The sequence below is a fragment of the Antechinus flavipes genome, chromosome 1 (assembly GCF_016432865.1).
Source record: "Antechinus flavipes isolate AdamAnt ecotype Samford, QLD, Australia chromosome 1, AdamAnt_v2, whole genome shotgun sequence".
Taxonomy (NCBI): domain Eukaryota; kingdom Metazoa; phylum Chordata; class Mammalia; order Dasyuromorphia; family Dasyuridae; genus Antechinus; species Antechinus flavipes.
In genome coordinates, this window is record NC_067398.1 from 571,220,735 (window position 1) to 571,242,422 (window position 21,688).

At 33.8% G+C, this 21,688-nt stretch overlaps 1 protein-coding gene across 1 annotated transcript; it reads right to left on the reverse strand.

Annotated features, from left to right (window-relative positions):
• Positions 1 to 5,629: 5,629 nt before the first annotated feature.
• On the reverse strand, positions 5,630 to 7,708 carry LOC127537999 (V-type proton ATPase subunit S1-like). The gene has a single exon (XM_051961485.1). It carries the CDS (start codon positions 7,669 to 7,671, stop codon positions 6,331 to 6,333), a length of 1,341 nt encoding a protein of 446 aa, XP_051817445.1. The 5' UTR covers positions 7,672 to 7,708; the 3' UTR covers positions 5,630 to 6,330.
• Between the last annotated feature and the right edge of the window lie 13,980 nt (positions 7,709 to 21,688).

The following is a 21,688-nucleotide window of genomic DNA, read 5'->3' on the forward strand; positions in this document are numbered from 1 at the left end:
GAACAAAGGTGATTGGTTCTATAGAAGCAAGACATATAGGAGAGATGTTATAAAAAACAAAATTACAAGATTTGGCAAAGAAGGCATATATGAGGTGAGTGAGAGTAAGGTGTCAAAGAAAAAGGGGTAATTGGAAATATGGTGTTGGCCTTCACAAGAAAAAAGAAATTCCAAAGACCTAAACATTTATAAGAAAATATAATAATTTCTGTTTTAGACATATTGAATTTTGTGATGTCTCCAGGACAGATAACTTACAATGTTCAGCGAACACTTGGCAATGCAGAATTGGGGTAGATAAATAGATTTTGGATTATGTGCAGAGGAATCATAACTGACAACATGAGAATTCATGACGTCACCAAGTGGAAGGAAACAGAAAGAAAAGATAAGCATTCCCAATTTCTCTGTGAAATTAACAGCCCATAATATAACACGGATAATGATCCAGCAAAAGGGATGGAGAAAGATCAACTAAACATATAAATAAAACAAGGGAGAACAGTCAGAAAGAGGAAAGCATCCAGGAGGAGGTAATCAACCCTGCCAAATGCTACAAAAACATCAAAAAGAAGGAGGAACACTATTAATTTGAGAAATACACATTAAAATAACTGACATACCTATCAGATTGGCTAAGATGACAAAAAAAAGAAAATGACAAATGTTAGAGGGGAGAAACTGGAACACTAATACATTATTGATAAAATTGTGAACCACTCCAACCAATTTGGAAAGCAATTTGCAACTATGCAAAAGGACTATAAAACTGTGCATACCCTTTGATCCAGCAATATCTGTACAAGGTCTGTATCCCAAAGAACTCATGAAAGAGAGAAAAGGACCCACTTGTATAAAAATGCTTAAAGCAGCTCTTTTTTTTTTTAGTGGTAAGGAATTGGACATTGAATGGATTCCCTTCAATTGGGGAATTGCTGAATAAGTGGGGGTGTTTGAATGTAATATAATATATTATTAGAAATGATGAGCAGGCAGATTTCAGAAAAACCTGCTTAGACTTATATGAACTGATGCTGAGTGAAGTGAACAGAACTAGAGGAATATTATACACAGCAACAGAAACATTGTGTGATGATCAAATATAATAGACTTAGCTCTTCTCAGCAATAGTTTTCCAAGATAATTCCAATAAACTTGTGATAGAAGATGACATCCACATTCAGTAAAGAACTATGGAAATTGAAGGCAGATCAAAGCACACTATTTTCACTTTTATTCCTCTCTCTTGTTTTTTTCTGCTAGTTCTGACTTTTTTCATAACATGACTAATGTGGAAATATGTTTAAAATAATTGTACATGTTTAATATGATTGTATAACCTTTATCAGATTGTTTGCTATTTGGGGGAGGGGAAGGGAAGGAGAAAGAAAAAGTTGTAAATCAAAGTCTTATAGAGAAGTATATCTTTACATGTAATTGGAAAAAAATAAAACACTATTGAGGGAAAAACAAAAAAAAATAACTATCTGAGATTAATAATAATAAAATGATGGGGAATTCACAAAATGGCATTCAGTTTATTAGATAAGAACCCATTGGTAACTTTGAAGTGAGCAGTTCCAAATAAATGTTGAGGTTGGGCATTAGAGTGAAGAATGTTTTACATGACAAAGAAGGGATAGCATTTTAGGGTAGAAATTTTATACAATTTATTTTGTTATTTTATACTATTTCTTTAATATAATGTTTCAGGAAATACTGTTTAAAAATATTAATTGTCTGAATTATTTATTATTAGTGGAGAGAACTTAGGTGGAAAAATCGAAACAATAGTATTAGTATCCCTAGTTTCATTTATCTCTACAAGGATATGATAGAGGAGTGATAGTCTCCAGCCATTGATCTAAATCTATTTGAATCAGTGCTCAGTTGGGAGAGTGATCCTAGAGAGTTTGGTACACAAATACCAACCATCCTATACTGAAATACATGAAGACAAACTAATTGGCAAGATATTCAATGTTTATAATTACAAGAAAAATGATCCTCCCTGAATAAATTTACATATTTAATCATGTTATTCATTTATATCTGACTCTGTGTGATCCCATTTGATGTTTCTTGGTAAAAATACTGGAATGATTTCCTGTGTTCTTCTCCAGTTCATTTTAAAGATATGGAAATTGAGGCAAACAGGGTTAAGTGAATCTCTTAGGATCACACATCTTGTAATAGGTCAGATTTGAAATCAGGAAGATGAATCTTACTGACCCTAGGCCCAGCATTCTACTAAATTGCCTAATTGTCTCCATTCAATTTTATAGTAGCCTAATTTGCAAGATAATGTGTAACAGAACTAAACAAAACATTAACAATTTCTATTTGAAGTATTAAAAGACATTCAATCTCAAAAGAAATGAGGAAAAACTATGAATGAAGGAAGTATAATATAAGTATACTTCAAAGTACATCATAGAGCAGAAATTATCAAAACTTTTATATTTGTTAAAGACAAAAATGGGATTGCGAAAGACTAGAAATGCAAAAAAAAAAAAAAAAAAGTAAAAAGAAAAGAAAATAGAAAAAAAAAAAAAACCACTCTAGTGTTTCATAAACCAAAGAACATTAGGTAAGGGGTAGAGACACCATTTTTGACATGAAACGTTTTAAGAAAAAAATTTTGGCAAAAAAAGAAATTGTTGAAGCAACAGCTTATGTCATATATCACAGTAAGCTCGAAATAAAAATATGAAAGGAATTTGCAGTCATTGTTATTAAGAACAATAGAACAAGATGGACCATAATTATGTTTTTTTTCCTCTAAAAGCAGAGACCACAAATGAAAAAGTAGACAATAGTGATAATGTGAAATTTAAAAAAAAATTTGTATTAATAAAATGAGAGTATTGAAGAAAAATATTATATAAATTTACACTGATAAAAATCTGATTTTATAACATATAGCAATTTAGCTGTATAACAAATGTATTCCCTAATATTAATATATGTATATTAATATATTATAATATATAAAAATATATGGAGAGTTTTCAATAAAAGATAAAATTTTAAATGTGCTAAAATTACTAGTGGTAAAACAAATGCAAATTAATACTACTCTGATGTTTCATGTCAAACTCTAAATTGGTTGGCTGTTACCTTTAATGCTTGAAGAGAAGCAAAATTATATCACTATGTTAAGGTAAAAAAAATAATATGTCTACCTGTAGCTGATCAGACCAATACAAGCTCAGAAGGTTCTATTATAAATCTGGCACAAATAGTCCATATGAACATTTGTAATGGATATATCTCTAAATTTGCATATTTCATGTTTCTTTCCAAGCTGTTGCAAAAACTAATTGATGTTGAAGAGCCTGAGATAAGACAAATATACTAACAGACTGCTGATGGAGCTATGAATTAGTCAAATTATTTGGCATTATAAATTTTTGCATCATGGAGAGTGACTAAAGCATTTATATATTTTAACCCAGTTGAAGAATGTTTTAAAATAATATTTCGTAATTGTATAATGACAAAGAGAATCTCCAGTAAATATGGGAAAATTTATATGAACTGACGCATTAAGTAATTTGAAGAAGGAAAGGAACATACAGTGATAAAATAAATTGGAAATTAAAGTACCATCAGTAGAAAGACAAATACTAATTGAAAAACTAATGAAGCTATCAGAAAGATAATGAAACATAGCTCAATAATAACACTAATAATAATAAGTAACATGTATACAGAGTTTACTGTGTGACAGACATTGTTCCAAATTATTTTTAATTACCTCATTTGATCCTCATAATAATCTTTGGGAAATGGTGCTTTTATTAACTCCATTTTAGGTATGAGGAAACTAAGGCAGACTGAGCTTAATTGACTTACCCTGGGTCACATAGCTGGAAAATATCAAAAGGGCAAAGAAAGAGGAATAGAACAAGTACCTACTATGTGCATGACACTTTGCTAAATGCTTTACTATGGAAATATGGTACATATTAAGTGAAATCATTATATAAGGTGGTATATAAGGAGGTTTTATTTTTCTTTGTTAAAAAAGAGGAGTGTATTTGAGGAAGAGCTTGTTCCTTCCCAAATGAAAATAAATTTATAACATTAATAAAATATATTTTAAATTAAATAATAGGTTCAATTGGAGTTTTCTCAGTTTTATTGTGTGTGTTCTTACTCTCAGCTTGTTTTGAGATGAATTTTATTTTAATGTTAATAATTTTACAACTTTGTTGTGAAGAGCTGACTGATTGGTCAATATTTTATTTTATAATCAGTCACCAATTTTTTTCCCTGCTAAAATAATTTAAATTTGGATTTGACACTGTTTAGTTTTGCTAGTTTTCAGAGAAAACATTTATGAAAAGCCATAAAATACATAAAGTTTTTTCCCATCTAAATTCTTAGTCTTGAGCCACGATCAGTAATATGCATCAATCTGAACAATTTTAATTTACCATGTAAATTCTACCACTTACTCTCAATAGGTTCTAGAATTTTGAAAATCCTGACTCTGTCACTGTTGTCTATACATTAACTTTCCTGTCTTCGATATCTTTAATGACCTCCTTTCCAGTCGGTGCTGAGTCTGTTTTTCTATAATTTAAGTCCTTGAATAATATGCTTTAAGAGCTCCATGTTGTCTGACCTTCTACTTAACAATCCTCTAGGTTTTCCACTCCCAGAATGTCTTGTCAGTGCTTCTGAAGTACAAGTGAGAAAGTCTGTATTATCCATTCGAAAAAGAGAAGGCAGGTTAAAAAGTTTAGTTCTTTCCTTCACCTTCCACTGCTCACACTACCACCTACACTCAAATACTATTCTGTGGGACAACATAATAGAGATAGCTCAATGTGACTGCAAGGTCCCAGAGTACCATAGACGTAGAATTAGAAAGAGTCTCAATTACTAGGTAAGTGCTACAATGCACTGATTTTAGAATCTAGAAGATAAAAGTTCAAATCCTTCCTAAGGAATTTGGCAATTGTGTGCTGCTGGGGATAACTTAAATTTTCCGGGTCTCAGTTTCCCCATCTATAACATGAGGGGTTTCGAAATGATGGTTTCTAAGTTCTATTCTAGCTCTAAATCTATTATAACATGAATTATGATCCTCTGGCCAACTAATCTCATGACATCTTGTTCTTACAGCTGATAAAACTTGGGACCTTTGAAGTAGCAACTTGCCCAAATTTATACTAGTTTCAGAAATAGGATATAACTTTTGATCCCTCATCCCAGAAGTAGTATTCTTTTCACTGTACTAGAAAGTCTCCTGAGAGAATGTACCATCCTCCACAAAATATCACCCTTTATACATGGATTCTTGGAATTCCTTTGTTACCCCCACCAAAAGCCTCTTATGCCCCAAGTGGATATAAAAAGCTAAAAAAACCCAAAATCTCATGAAAGTTTCAATGAGTTTCCCAGTCTAAGTACCAATGTCTATAATGTGTGTATGTATATGTTGTGGTACAGGAAAGATATTACAACAATAAAGATTCCTGAGATCCTAAAGGGAAAGGGTGCTATAGATGACATAATAGCAGAGAAAATTGCTCAGTGAATACTCAGATTGCGCCCAGTTGAATAAAGCATGCTATTTCTTTCTTTTGCTTTTTTTGAGGCTTACTGAACATTTTATTTCAATTTCTTATTACATCCCATTTTAGCATCACCAAAAAACTAAAAGATAACAGTAAGCAACAACAAGACAAATACATTTCCCCAATTAGAATTATCTTCCAATCTCAGGACTACAATTTAACCAATCCTCAGAATATATCTCACACATGAAGCAGCTAGACCTGAGGGTAAGCATTTAGGGAAGATAAATAAGGCTAGGCAGTCATCAGGAAGAAAAAGATACTCCTTCCCATAAGGTGTGCGTGTGTGCGTGTATTTGGAGTGAATATAAACAGTTGTGGACAAGGAGTGGCTATATAGGGAGTGACTGTAAATTAGAGATTAGGGGGACAAAAACTGACTGCTTCCTTATCCTCCTGCACCACAGAAAAGAGCCCCAAAAGGCATGTGCTGCCTCAAGGTGTCTTCAAGGCAGACCTAAACTCCAGCCGCCTGGTTTTCACTGGGGCTGTTTGTCAGAGGCAGACAAAGCTTTTTGTTACCACGTTCAGGACCGGCAAAGAAAACAACGGGCTCTGGGATAATTAGGGGTGGAAACAAGAAGAAACAGGTATAGGGAGGCTTAGCTAATGAGGAAGCACAAACGAGTAGTAATCTGGTAGCTCTTCCAAAAGGAAGCAAAGTCAACACATGACTCCACCTTCCACCCTTCTGCTCGTCCCTTCCCCCTCCCCACCCCCTCACCTATAACTGAAAATGTCATTCTTGTGCTATAATAAGGAAACCCGCCTTGCGATCATCAAAGCGATCCATGGTGTTCAGATTGAGGATCATGTGCAGCCCATAGAGGAGGAAGAACAACAACACTATCGCGATGACCAGCCCCATGCAGATAGCAGGAGAGAAGAAGCCGGCGCAATCACTGGCCTGGGCGAAGTTTTCATCTGACACGTTGAAAGCCTGAATCTGGAAGTTATAGAAACTCACACGCCAGTCAGAGGAACCAAACGAGGACTTTACTTCCTTCGAGCTTTTGAAGGTAACATACTGGCAATGGAAGGAATAGATGCTAGGCGCCGTGACTTGAGGGGAAGTGAAGATAACCAATGAACTGTTGGTGTGGATCTCTAAGCTCTCCATGGTGAACCAGCTTTGGGCTGAAACGGGGTAGAACTGACTGCTCAGGATAAACTTGATCGTCAGGAATGGGCCAAAGAGGTTATCATATGTCAGAACAAGCTGGGCAGAAGAGCTGTTCCAGCTGGAGCCCGTCAGGTTGAGTGTTGGGGCTCCAAAAGTGAGTGCAGTCAGGTTACGAGTCTCACTCTCATGGGTGACAGTGAAGTCCTCCGCCCAAAAGAGGATGCGAGACTTCGTATCTTTGTAGCTCACTGGCGGCAGAGGAGACGTTTCAGGCAGTAGGGAGTAAAATTCCTTATCTTCCCCGAGGAGGTGCCGCCCCAGATCCCCAGATATCAGGGACAAGTCCCGAACCACCCGGGAAGGCCGAACTGCAGTCAGGATGGCTGTATAGGGCACATCTTCTGACCTGAGGGCGCTCATCACCTGCCCGATGATCTCATCATTGCCCAGCAGTATTTCTTTGGGAGCCATCGAGTCAGAACTGGTGAAATATGGCAGTCTCAGGAGGAGCAGTGCAGGGAAGATGTCATTGGGCTTCAGCTTCCTCAGGGTGGCTGGGTCTATCTGGAGCGGACTAGCTCCGGATTTCTTCTTCAGATAAGAAGTCAAAGTACTGGCTGCATATGCGTCCACCGAAGGCAGGATCAAGGAAGAGGGAGCCGATTCCAGAGCATTCTCCAGGTGAGAGAAAACACTCTCTTGCTTATCGCCAAACACCCCCCCATATGCAGTGAAATCCTCGATACTTAGTTTTTCTTGCAGGAACAGCAGCACGTTTCGAGGTCCCTTCTCTAGGGCACGGTCTAGGTAGGAAGAAAGCTGAATGTCCGTAGTGATGTGACCTTCGTGGGCATTTTCAAGCGGAGCCCATAAATCACGAGAGCTTGACCAGAACAACAGCGGCACCTGAAGCTCGGAAGCCGCAGGAAACACAAACACAAGCGTCAGCAGCAACATTGGAAGCAGCGGCCACGCCGGAGACCTTGTTGCTGACCCACCCGCCATTCCTTCCGACGCAGCTGCCGGAACCGCCGTCGTCATGACGCCGCGGTAACCTTTGCACAACAAGCAATTTCTAGATTTGCTGTTCAAAGTAGGCCAACTGTGACAGCAATTTCATTTACACCTAGAAAATTGCTTTCAAAAAGGTTATTCTGTGATCATCACTGAAGAATGTGGAGATAAAAACTATTTCGGAGTCTTTAGTTCCAGTAATTTTCTAATATGCTTTTCATAAATTCTAACCCAATATCTAATTCAAAAAACATTTATTGTTTCATGCCAGGCATTACAATTATACATTTGCATATTGCTGCGCATGGCTTTTATGGAATTATTATGCATTGATGGAATCTTTTTGTGATAAATTATCATTCAAACAGAAACTAGTGAGATGAATGATATGTATTCATGTCTTATTCTAAATGTATGATCGTGTGCATGACTTGCCCTGTACCAACAGAATTCAAAAATGCCCATCAGCAATAAGAAATCGTTCACAAATATTCTCACTTAAAAAGAGGCTTCACAAATAATCGTCTACATATGAGTCCCTTGATAGCTGAAATGAAATTTGTCCAAGATGAGGTAACTGAACAAGTGGTTATTTTATCACAGCTCTGGGAACCAAACCAGAAGAGTAAATTACTTTTAATAATTCACTTTGATTTTTGTAAGCAAAAGGTTATAAACTGTTGAATATATAACTTCTTTGGGGAAAACTCCATTCCTATTTAACCATTTGTAGGTTTAATTAGACTAGGATCAAGACGAATATAGAAAGATTTCATGACATACTCTGCCCTCCTAATTTATGATAATATTTCTATTTAACTTCCAAACAGTAGGTAACTTTATTTATATATACATATGTGACATTTTCTTCCCATAAATGTCTCAGAAGCTTGTTTCAGGAAAAACAAGGTGGGATATCATTAAACTTGTGTACAATTTTCAAAGGCAAGTCAATGTATTCTGCTCAATCAGTAGCCAAATCTTTTAACTTCTCTCTTGACAAGATCATCTGAATTCATCTGTCTTCTCCACTCACATTTCTCACTTCAGTTAAGGCCCTCACCAATTCTCAACTGAACTGTTACATTAGCCTCCTAATTATTCTCCTGCCTTCAATGTGCTTTTACTTCAATGCATCCTTGACACTGCCAGGATAATTTCCCTAAAGCACATGTGAATTTTATCATGAATCTCATGTATTCCTTATTTTCTTGGACATCAAGAATAAAATTTTCTTGTTGGCATTTAGAGTTCTTCACAACAGTTTCTTCCTATCTTTTTAGTATTTTCCAATATTTTTCACATTAATTACATCCCTCACTCATCTCTATACACCAATCATAATAGCCTGTTTTATACACATAGCATTTCCCATCCAATTATTTTTGCACTTGTTCTTTCATCCTGTGAATGCAATGAATTCTGCATTTTACATTCTTTAAAACCACCTTTTTTTTTTTCTTGGAAAACTTAATTGCTATTGTCTCCATGCAATTTTATCCTCTAGATGCTTCTACTTGAATCCATTTTTATCATGTAGATTATTATGAATTATTTATGTGAATTATTTTGTATTCATTTTGCATTTATTATATGAATGCTATATGTTGTCTAACAATAGCCTACTGATTGGTTGGCTTGCCACAAGTCTCTCCCTATTCCATTGAATCTTGCCAAAATGATATTCCTAAATCAAATTTCTTACTTATATAACAGCTCCCTGCCCCACTACTTTCCCCCCACTAAACAAACTCCAGTGGATTCCTATTATCTTCTGGATCAAATGCAAGATAATTCTATTTGGCTCTTCTTAACTACTCTCCTTCTTTCTTTTCTAGTTTTCTTACACTTTATCTTTTCTCACTATGTCCTTTTCAGTCTAATGACAATGGCTCTCCAACTTCATCTCTCAACTTTGGGCAGTTTCAGTAGCTGTACTCCATGCCTCAAATTCTCTCTCTTCATTCTCCTCTCCTTTCCTCTCTACCTTCCTTCAAGTCCTACCTAAACTCTCACTTTCTACAAGAAGCTTTTCAAAGTACCTCTTAACTCTCATTCCTAACCTCTGTTGATTATTTTTTATTCATTTTGTATATAGATTGCTTATAGTTCATAATTTACATGTATCTTTCATTAAATTATGAGCTTCTCACACAGAATGTAAACTTGAGGACAGGGACTTTTTTCATTTTTGTCTTTCTATCTCCAGCACTAAGCATGTAATATGTTTAATTAAATGCATATTGATTGATGTACTACTCACTGTCTTATTTAAAATATATTTTGATAAATAAACTTGATTCAAATAACTTCATATATGAGTATGGAATAAAGGTATTCTTCATTTTTTTCCCTTTATTTTATGGGTAGTTAGTGAGAATTATTTTGAGGAAAAACACAAATTCCTAACAACAATATGCTTTCTTCTCACTTAAAAATATGTATTATATATATATAATTTTAAGAATTACATGTAAAAATGATTTTCAACATTCACTTTTGTAAGATTTTGAGCTCTAATTTTTTTCTCCCTTTTCCCTTTCTTCTAACCTCTGCAAGACAGCAAACAATCTGATATGGGTTATATAAGTACAGTCACTTTACACTTATTTCCATATTTGAAATGTGAACAAAAGAAAAAGGAAAAAACACAAGAAAGAAAAAAAGAGGTAAAATTAGTATGTTTTTATCCACAGTTTCCATATTTCTGTCTTTGGACATGCATGGCATTTTGTATCTCAAGTCTATTGGAAATGTCTTGAATCACTATATTACTGAGAAGAGCTAAATCTGCCACAATTGATCGTCACACAATGTATTACTGTGTACAATGTTCTCCTAATTCTCAATCACTCAGCATCAGTTCATGTAAGTCTTTCCAGGCTCTTCTAAAATCAACCTATTCATCATTTCTTATAAACAATAGTATTTCATTGCAGTTATATACCACAATTTCTTCAGCAATTCCTCAATTGATGGGTAGCCACTCAAATTGCATTTCCTCGCCAATTCAAAAAGAACTGCTCCAAATATTTTTGTACACATGTTTTCTTTTCCTTTTTTATGATGTCTTTGGGATACAGATCCAAAGTGGCATTTTTGGATAAAAGAGGATGCACAATATTATAACGTTTTGAGTTTAGTTCTCAATTCTTCTCCAAGATGTTGGATCAGTTCACAATTCTACCAATAATGTGTTAGTGTCCCAGTTTTTCCACATTCCCTACAACATTTATTATTATTTTTCATGTCATATTATCCAATTTCTTGTGTATGAAGTGGTATCTCAGAGTTGTTGAGGAAAAGTTGTCTAGACTTCTTTTTTGATCATGGCTCCCAAGTAGTCCCATCAATTAAAATTTATCTTTTCTGGGTCTGTTTTTCAGGTTTTTTTTTTTTTTTTTTTTTTTTCCCCAATGAGTTATTTTACATTTCTCTCCTATTTTTTATTTTAAAAAAACTTTATTTGAATGACACTTGATGTTTCGTTGACTCTTTAGTTTCCATTTATCCAATTCTAATTTCTTCAGTTAGCTTTTTGGCCTCCTTTTCCATTTGGTCAATTCTACTTTTCAAGGAGTTATTTTTATCGATATATTTTTCCTCCATTTTGTCAACTCTATTTTTAAAGTGATGTTTCCTTCATCAATTTTTGTGCTTCCTTTTCAAAGCTATTGACTTTTTATTTTCTAATTCTTCATCATAGCTCTCATTTCTTTTCCATTTTCCCCCATTTCTCGTACTTGATTTTTAAAATTCCTTTTGGGTTCTTAAAAAAAAAATTAGATTAAGATCAATGCATGTACCACTTTGACAAGCATTTTGATATTTTTCCTATGCTAGTTTTGTGTGCTGAATTTCCCTGTTGTGATATAGTTTTCTATGGCCAGGATTCTTTGGGGGATTTTGCTCATTTTTTTAAAGTTGGCACTCTGCTGAAGCTTCTTTTGCAGGGTGACAGGGGCCTCTTGTTGGCTTCTGTGCCGGGTCCAGAGGTGATTGTGGCTTTCCCACTATTCTGGGTTTGCCTGGCCTAGACAAGTCTGTTGTGCTGCTGGGGTTTGAGAATTTGCAATTTGCCTTCTGCAGTGAGGCTGTTGTCTTCCATGTATCTCACTGAGTCAGTGGTCCACTGAGCCAGGACCAAGAGGCCTCTGCTGCTGATATAGCCTCCCACTAGATTCCTCATTCTGTAACTGCATTGAGTCTCATTTGTCTTATCCAAATGAGACAGACTTTTTCTGAAGTCCATCTAAAATATTGTAAGCTAGAAAATTGTTTCACTCTGTCTTTTTGTTGAGTCTGTCATCCAGAATCCATTTACAGACTTGATTTAATGTTGTTTCTGAACAAAACTGGGTAGAATTCAGGCAACTTCCTGGCTTCTCTCCGCCATCTTGGCTCTGTCTATAAATATTCTTTAAGTGAAGCAATACAGCTCTCAGTTGTGAAATAACATTTTCTGAAGAATTAAATTTGAGGGTCAATTGGTAATAGAGAAATTCTGCAACAAATTTTCAACTAACAATAATGCAAGATAATTGACATGCAGACATCCTAGATATGCATGACATGTATAACCTGACACATGACATGATAATTGACATTAGACATACATGATGTAAAAAGAAGGTAACCAAACTATATGCTATATGTGATATAAACATATTTTAAAATTTTTCTTTGCAGAATACATACAATGTTTTTTAAAAAGAAGAAAACCAAGTATCAACAATAATGAGAGGTATTGCATGGGTTACAAAATACATAATTGAAGGGTGAACCCATATTGCTGAGCTGGACAATTCATTTAAAGAATGATAATAATAATAAATATTTATAAATAGCATTTTAATACCTAATTTGATTTTAGTTGATTATTTTATTAACTCATAAAGACTCTATAGTAATTGCTGTTTTAAAAATTAGCAAACTGAGTTTCAGAAACATTAAGTAATTTATCCATAGTCACATGGCTAATATTGAGAAAATATATCATCTGATCAATAGAGGGTAAGAGAAAGCCTGGTTAGGGAGTAGATTAGTATTGGATTTGGAATTAGACATGTATATGTGTGTATATCATATATAATAAATAAACCACATATTTATAGAACATACTACATACCACATGTACTACAGAATGCTATATGCACTTCCAGCACTTAGTATATGTTTATATGTACACATACACACATATAGCATCTGTCTCACACTGACATTGCATTCTATAGTATGATAAATTATATTATACATATGTGCATGTATATATGTAATATATGTGTGCATAATAGACTGATGCACAAATTTCTCAGCAAAGTCATAATATAGCTTGGAGACCTAGAATTCAATGTTATGTTTAATGAAAAAAAAAATTTGACCTCTGTACTCAACTTAGTTAAGTTATCTATCTCACATGCCTTAAACAACAAACAATATGGTGCCTAATCTGAGTTAAATGTATGAAATAAATCTACCAGGGAATTTTTCTTACCTTGTGTTAAATATATTCGTGAGAAATAGTAATTAAGAAACAAATGAGTGCATATCCATGTTTATTTTACAAATGATATAAATGCCAATGAATTAGTTTCTTTCATAATCACATGAATTTTATTTTATGTATTTCAAATATTCTGCAAAGGAATCCAGAGTGATCCATGTCACATAAAATTTGAAGAATCCTCCCAATCTGGCCAAAACCTTGACAAAGGTAATCAAACATAAGGAAACAAGGTCTCATCTTTTCAAGGCAATTATCCATAAGTTACTACTTTGTTTTCAAAAAAGGGAAGATTATTGATGTTATTACAGGTTGAAATTTTATTTTCAGAAATGATTTTTCAATCAACAAGAGCATATTGCACAAAGCAACCACAAAGGTTAAAAATAGTTATATTTAATGGATCTATCCAATGTAACTGAAAATAGCTTATCTCTGGATGGAGCTTATGAAATGGCTTAGATCCAAGACTGAAATCAAAATTTGTTTCATGGCAAAATCCACATGAAATTAATTAAAATGTCAACAAGAAGTTTCAAACATGACCGAATCTATGGCATAGTTATGATATAAATGGAAAGGTCAGGCTATTACCACCAGATATTACTGAAAAGTCATTTTAAAGAATCAGAACTTATTAGGGCATTGCAGATTATTCAAAAAAAATCATAAAGAACTATGAAGCATATCACAATAGAATATATAAATTTAGCATGTAACAAAACATCTAGGAAAACAGAAGATGACTAGAATTAGGTATTAGAAGTTCACTATATTTTGTAAACAGATCACAAATCCCTCTACAATAAATTAGAACCCAAAAATGTCCTTGAGAATTCAGTAAATAAATTATCCTGAAACCAGAACCATCACTACAGGCAGAATTGTTGTCCATAACTACCTGTATATAACATTGATATATAAATATTTAACAATAACATTTTAAAAATGTTACCTTAACAAGTATTTATAATCTCCAAACTACTTGGAATTAAAAACTTTCAAAGTATGAAGATCTAAGAGGAAAAAATTTAAACTCTGTGGGAAAAGACAACACATCTCATTACCATTCTCTTCTTTTGTTATTGAAGTGTCAAAGATGATGGCAGAGAACCTACAGAGATGGTCTTTGCATCCAGATACACACTTATTGATAAAAAGCACTCATTTTGCCTTCTATGTAATAATTGTTAGAACACATTTATTTTTCAAATAGCAAGAAAGCAACCTGTCTTCATACCTTTTTTAATCTGATCAAAAACATAACAATGAGAAAATAATAATAATAAAAAGAATCATTTTGTGTTCAGAGATTTCTATTCTGATTTCCAGATAAAAGATATCTAAACAAATGTAGAATAGCTTCACATAAGCTTTAGAGTTTGGGAAAGCTTACTTTACTGAATTAAACATTAGAATCTTTTGATGTTTTTCATTCAGTCTTAGAAGGAGTTTGTTTTAAAATATTTAAGCCAGAGTATCGTGAATTGTCAGAGATGAAAAGGAAAAACTCTTGGTATAACTTTTAAAAAAATAAATGAAAACTGATCTATCAAACTAAAGGGATTCAGAGGAAATCATAGGGACTCAAGGTGATGATAAGCTCGGAGTTTAAGCAGCAAGGAATAACAGGTTTCCCTGGATACAGAAACTTTGCAAGAGGCTCGTGGGCAAATTGAAAGTTTAGAGTTAAAAAATGCTTCAAATATTGCAAATTAAAGTTGTAACAAACATAAAAAATAGAGAAATATATAAAATATGTCAAAACATTTGTGTCTACATCTCTGAAACAAGCCTGTGTGTTTATTATAGAGTAGCAAAAGTGCTGGATTAAGGGGCAGCTAAGTGGTACAGTGGATAGAGCTCCAGCTCTGAAGTCAGGAAGATCTGAGTTCAAATTTGACTTCCATCATTTATTAGCAGTTTGACTGGATAAGTCACTTAACCCTAATTTCTTCCACAAAATACCATGAACTATGATGATGCTGGATTAATCAGGAAAATCTTCTGACTGAAACCAATCTCTGGAATTCACCATGTGACAATGGAACCTCTTTGAAATTCAACTTCCCCAACAACAAAATGGGGTCAGTAATACCTATTTTATCTATTGCATAGAATTGTTGTGAAAATCAAATGATATAATGTATTATTTATCTTTTTTATTTTCTTTTAATGTTTCATTTTCCCCAATTATACATAAAAACACTTTTTGACCTTAGTTTTTTTTTTTGTTTGTTTGTTTGTTTTTTAAATAATTTTGAGTTACATATCTCTACCATTCTTCCTCCATTCTGACAAGGAAGGAAGTTGATGAAAGTTATATATGTGCATTGATGTAAAACATATTTACATATTAGATATGTGTAAAAGAAAATAAAATATAGAAAAACAGCTTAAAAGTATACATTGATCTGCATACAGATTTCATTAGTTCTTTCTCTGGAGATGGGTATCATTTTTCAGCATATGCTTTTGTTGTAGTGGATCTTTTTTGGGGTGGAGGGAAATGAGGCATCTGAGTTAAGTGACTGCCTAGGATCACAGAGCTAATTAGTATTATATGTTTGAGGCCAAATTTAAACTCAGTTTCTCCTGAATCTAGAGCCAGTGCTATATCCACTGTACCATTTAGTTGCCCCTGACATGGACTTTTTATTGCTAGTGAAAAGCCAAATCATTCATAGTTGATTATTGTATAAAATTGCTGTTACTGTACATAATGCTCCCCTGGTTCTTCTCAGTTCATGTAAGTCTTACCAGACTTTTTTTTTTTTTTTCCCAGAAAGCATCCTTTCCACCATTTCTTAATTGAACAATAGTATTCCATTTCCATTATGAGGGCATCCCCTCAGATTCCAATTCTTTGTTAACAAAAAAAGAGCTGCTACAAATATTTTTGTACAAATAGATCCTTTTCCATTTTTAATCTTTTATCTTTTAAAAAATCTCTGGCACACAGAACTAATAGTGGTATTGCTGAGTCCAAGGGTATGCAAGTTTTATCACTCTTTGGGTATGGTTCCAAATTATCTCCAGAATGGTTGGATCAGTTTAAAACTCTATCAGCAACACATTAGAGTCCCACTTTTCCCACATGTCCTCCAACATTTGTCATTTTATTTTTCTATCTTATTAGTCATTTTGATAACTATAAAGTGGTATCTCAGGGCTAACTTAATTTATATTTCTTTAAGCAATAGTGACATAGAGAATTTTTATTTGATTATAAATAGCTTTTTTGTTGGACAATTATCTGTCCAAATCCTATGATCATTTATTAGTTGGTGAATGACCCATTATATATTTGCCTCATTTATCCATATGTTTGAAAGAGGAAGTCTTTCTTAAAGAAACATTATATAAAAATAGCTCCCAGTTTTCTATTTTCCTTCTAGTTGTACTGGTTCTACTTGGGTAAACACTTTTTCAAAAAAAAATATGAAATTGAAATTATTATTTACTTACTGTGATATTTTATCTCTCTTATTTCATCTTCAATTCCTTCCTTATCCATAAATCCTATTGGTAGGCATATTCTATTTTCTCTTTATTTGCTTATGACATTTATGTATAAATAACTTATCTATTTGATTTTATCTTAGTATTCAATGTGAGGTGGTGGTCTATATTTAGTTTCTGTCAAACCATTTTTCAGTTTTCCCAGCAGCTTTTATCAAATAGTAAATTCTTGTCTAGGAATCTTGAGTTTTATGTTTATGTTCATTTCCTGCTTCATACTGTGTATACTTGTCTGTTTCATTGATACCACTCTATTTGTTACCTAATAGCAGATTGTTTTGATGATGGCTGCTTTGTATTGCAAACTGTATTACAGAGATCTGGTATTGCTAGGTTACTTTGCTTCACATTTTTCCCGTTAATTCCCTGGATATTCTTCCAAAAGGATTTTACATTACTTTTTTCTAGTTCTATAAAATACTTTTTGGCACTTTGATTGGCATGGCATTGAATAACTATATTAATTTTGGAAGAAATGTCATTTTTATTATACTGGCTTGATGAGCATGAGCAATGGATATTTTCCCAGTTATTTAGATCTTATTTTATTTCTGCAAAAGCCTTTGTCTTAGATTTATGTTATCTATTGTTATCTTAAATAGGATTTCTCTTTCTCTCTCTTGATATCAGAATTTGTAGTATATAGAAATGCTGATGATTTAATGCTAATTTTTAAAATTCTGTGTGTATTTTATTCCTTCTTTCAAACAGTCCCGATGACAGTCAAATGGGGGCCCATCCACACCCCCCATATGCCCTCTATAAATATGGATACAGATATAGCTACATCTATATATTAATATATTGATTTCAATATGCAGATATACATTATACAAACGGTATATATAGGCATATATATACATTTTTATGTTTACATGTAAAACTATATATATGCTCTATAAATATAACTATAAATGTAATTATAACTATCTACCTCTATATAAAATTTAGACCTTTCCTCTCTTTCTCTCTGGTCATGATTTCTCTCAAAGAACTTGGACCATAATGCATTGTGGTTACATAGTTGTTTTATTTAACATCATGAAAATAGAATAAAAAACATTTCAATACTTTGGAGTAATCTTTAAGTATTTATTAAAATGATATGCCAGGCACAAACTAGGTACTAGCAATACAAAAACAAAAATGATAGTTTTTGTTCTCAAGAACAGAAATTACAACAATACAGTTCTATTTGCCTCAAACTCTCCAATGCATCATTGCTATCCCAAATCTTCAGGATTACAGGATAACATTGCTGAACCATTCACACATGCATAAGTCTGAGACCTTACATCAAAGACATGAGGTATACCAGAGGGAAAACAAGGGGAAACATTGTGAGAGAACATGTTCTTCCCTGTTTCATTCATCGATTAACAAGTTCCCAAGTGGCTGTAAACTTTAGGAGACTGGATCTTTTTTCCTTTTACACTTTTGTTACTGACTCTGCCCCAACATCTGATTCATCACTGAATAGTGTTCTCCTATACCATCTGAGTCATGCCTGAATAGTATTCTCCTATACAACAGTCTATAAGCAATGGAGATAAAGTCCAACAAAATAAAGGATACAGTCTCGGTTACCTTATGGATCCCAAAATTCCTAATCTGATACTAGCTACCTTTGGTCTGCTTGATGATCACCAAATCTAATTCTACCATAAGTCACCAATCCCCTAAATTCCCCATATGGTGAGCAATAAGTCCTTATATAAAGGGCAGCAAAATTTAGATCTAGCTGACTGCAGACTACTAGTTCATTTTGCCATCTGCCCTACTGCATGTATACACAAGTCATTTTACCATCTGCTCCTCTGCATGACCTTCCTCACTCCCAATGACATTAAATATCTCATGCCCTAGGCTCAGTAATCTGATTAATAATGTCACAAATTATTATGATAAATTGGATATGGATACTACTGGATAAATTGATATAATCAATTTATCATTCTCTTTTGATAAATTCACCATTCCTGTGACTTCTATATCCTGCCTTCCCTAGCCATTACACACACACACACACACACACACACCACTATTATTTAGATAAATAATAAATATGGATATATATTTTTTATCTTAGTGTTTCTTTGTGTGAATATAGTTCCCAAAATTGGAATGAAGATGTGTGTGTATGTGTGTGTGTGAATTTTTCCATATTCTTCAGCATAATGGGTACATAAGAAAAATAAGAAACCATGGCAAAGAAAAAAAAAGTTCAGTATTATTACATAAATTTTTCCTTTAAATAAACTAATGAACACAGTTTCTATAATTTCCTCTCTTCTCTTGCCTGTAGAATCAGTTGCCAAGCTTAATTTTTTTATATGAGGTCTAGTAACTTATTTTGAATTGTCTGAAAGAAGCTTCCACTAGAAGTTTTCTAAAGAAATTATCACCCTAAATCAAATTTATTATGTTTCTTCTCAAATTAAGAAAACTTCCTAACTTCCACATGTAATGAGAGGCAGTTAGCTCCCTGCCCCTGCTGCTGCTTCCTACTTAGTCAATGATATCACAGAAAGTAAGGGGCAGATAATATTGAGATGTTCAAACAAAATGCAAAGGTGTATCTTTTCTCTGTTTTTCCTTTATAAAATGTTAAAAAGGAGTTATGATGACTAATTGAACATCTAATTAGTTATTTATTGGTTGAAGATTGGAAATTTTGTGGCAATATTAAAATAAGCGTAGCCTGTGGAGGGCTGAAACTCTTGAGTCAGTGCACTGAGGTCGCTTCAAGCACTTAGGACTGATTACTGATTGGACAATACTCTATGGCCATATGCTTGGAAAATGGCCCTTCCCACTATCCTGTGCTGGAGCGATGACTGGTGTATACAGAGAATTGTAGGAGGGACTAGGGGGTGGACTAGGGGGCCAGAGTCACTTTTTGCGGTAGATAAGGAAGAAGGTGGTCGCAGAGATTCTGCTTCCATCCTGTTCAATCCTGCGTCTAAAGACCAAGAATAAAGACTAAAGATTTTTGCTTATGCTGACTCTGGCTGATTCTGGGGTGTGTGGAGTGCTAGTGCGGTCATCACAGTAGCCCAAGACAGTATTCCGGGAAAGAGTAGTGCTCTAGAGTGTTATCCCAAAACTTCTATCAGAGATCATTGGGGGAAAGGTCCATCTTTCTATTCTATACCCTCAGATTCAATGAACCATTTTATTTCATTGATAATATTTACTCCCTTATCCAGTAAGGGAGAGAGAAGGATAAAGAGGAGAGGGACAAAGGAAAGAAAGGAATGGGGAGAGACAGGGAGACAGACAGAGACAGAGACAGAGATAGAAAGTGAGTGACAGAGATAGAGAGACAAAGAAATAGAAACAAGAAACAGAGACAGAGACAGAGAGAGACACAGAGAAACAAAGAGAATGACAGAGACCAGAGAAACAAAGAGAATGACAGAGAGAGACAGAGACAGACAGAAAGGGAGAAAAGGAGAGAAAGGAAGGGAGAGAGATGGTTTTGCTTCTAATCACTCGAAACATTGATCTCAGAAATAAATCTGTAACTGTTCCTATTTCACCTAGAAATTGTCCTTGTAAAATATGATTTTGCAAAGAACCGTGGTCTGGTAAAGTTAATATTTTTAAAAGGTACATGAGTAGGTATGCAAAATATTATTGGCATTTTATATTTTTATTACAAACATATTTTTGTTTATTTAGTGTTACTTAAGTATTCATTTCAGAAAACTATATTCAATAGATTAAAGGCATTTCAAAGAAACCATAAGGAATAAAAGGGTTTCATTTAAACCCAAAACTTGGCTATGGAGATTGAAACAGGATTCTTGTGTGAAGGCACCACAGCAAGGCAAATCAGATTAAGGTGTTCCAATGAGATGCCTCAAGAAGCTTAGCATGCAGCTCTGTGTGAAAGAAGTAGGGAAAGGCAGGGATATATCATCACAGTGCCTCAATAATTAAGGAATGGTGGTAATGGAAGAAATGAAACTGCAATTTTAGTACCCTTAGCTTTACTGAGAAAATGAATAAAAAGTGTATTACAAAAAAGTGAGAGAGAAAAAAAAAAACCAACAACAGTCAGATGGAACAATTGAAAACAGGATTATTTGTTTGAGCAGCTTGGTTTTAATTATTCATGGACTCTTTCTTTATAGATGAAGTGCACTTGTTATCTTTAATCTGACAAAGCTTCAGGGCTATCAGACCCACTGAAAACATCACCAAAGGAGGAGTGGATGACATATAATATGGAAAATACTCTTAGAATTCATTCAAAGAAAATGAATTTGCTAAGTTTTTAAATTTATTTTCTTTAAATTTACTCATAATTTATTTTAGTGCAAAATTTAATGTGATCAAATTGAAAAAATAGATGTTGTGAATAAAAAATGAATAGCCACATTTTTCCTCTAGTGTTAAATTAATTTGGCAAGCTTTCAGTTGAAGATACAAGGAAGATGAATTCAATTAATACCAACACCACATTTTTCACATGGAGCTATTTTTTGGATTGTAGCACAAATGTTAAAGAGATATTAGATCTTTTAGAAGAGCTCTATAAATTCAAACTAGTTTAACATTATGACAAATTAGTACTAATAACTGCTTACTTTTAAGAATCTTAGATACGAGGTGCTAATGTAATAAGCCTGATTAGATCTTTTACATTTCAGTAATTCTGCCACCACTGGCACCTGAACAGGACAGATTGTTACATACACCTTTTTAACTGTGAAAAGCTTTTCCAGGTGCTCCAATAAATCTACTGAAAAAACTATTTAGAACAGAGATTTATAGAGACCTTTTAAAAATAGGTGGGCACTAGTACAGCCATTTCACTATGATTCTGTTATCCTTCACTCCTGCAATATGACAAATTAGGCTTCATTTTCAATCACACTTTTCTCGGATGATAATTTTTATGCTAATTGTTACAAGAAGTTCTCTGTA

Excerpts from the sequence above, each read along its gene's own strand:
- LOC127537999 (XM_051961485.1), bottom strand. The coding sequence starts at position 7,671 with ATGTTGCTGCTGACGCTTGTGTTTGTGTTTCCTGCGGCTTCCGAGCTT.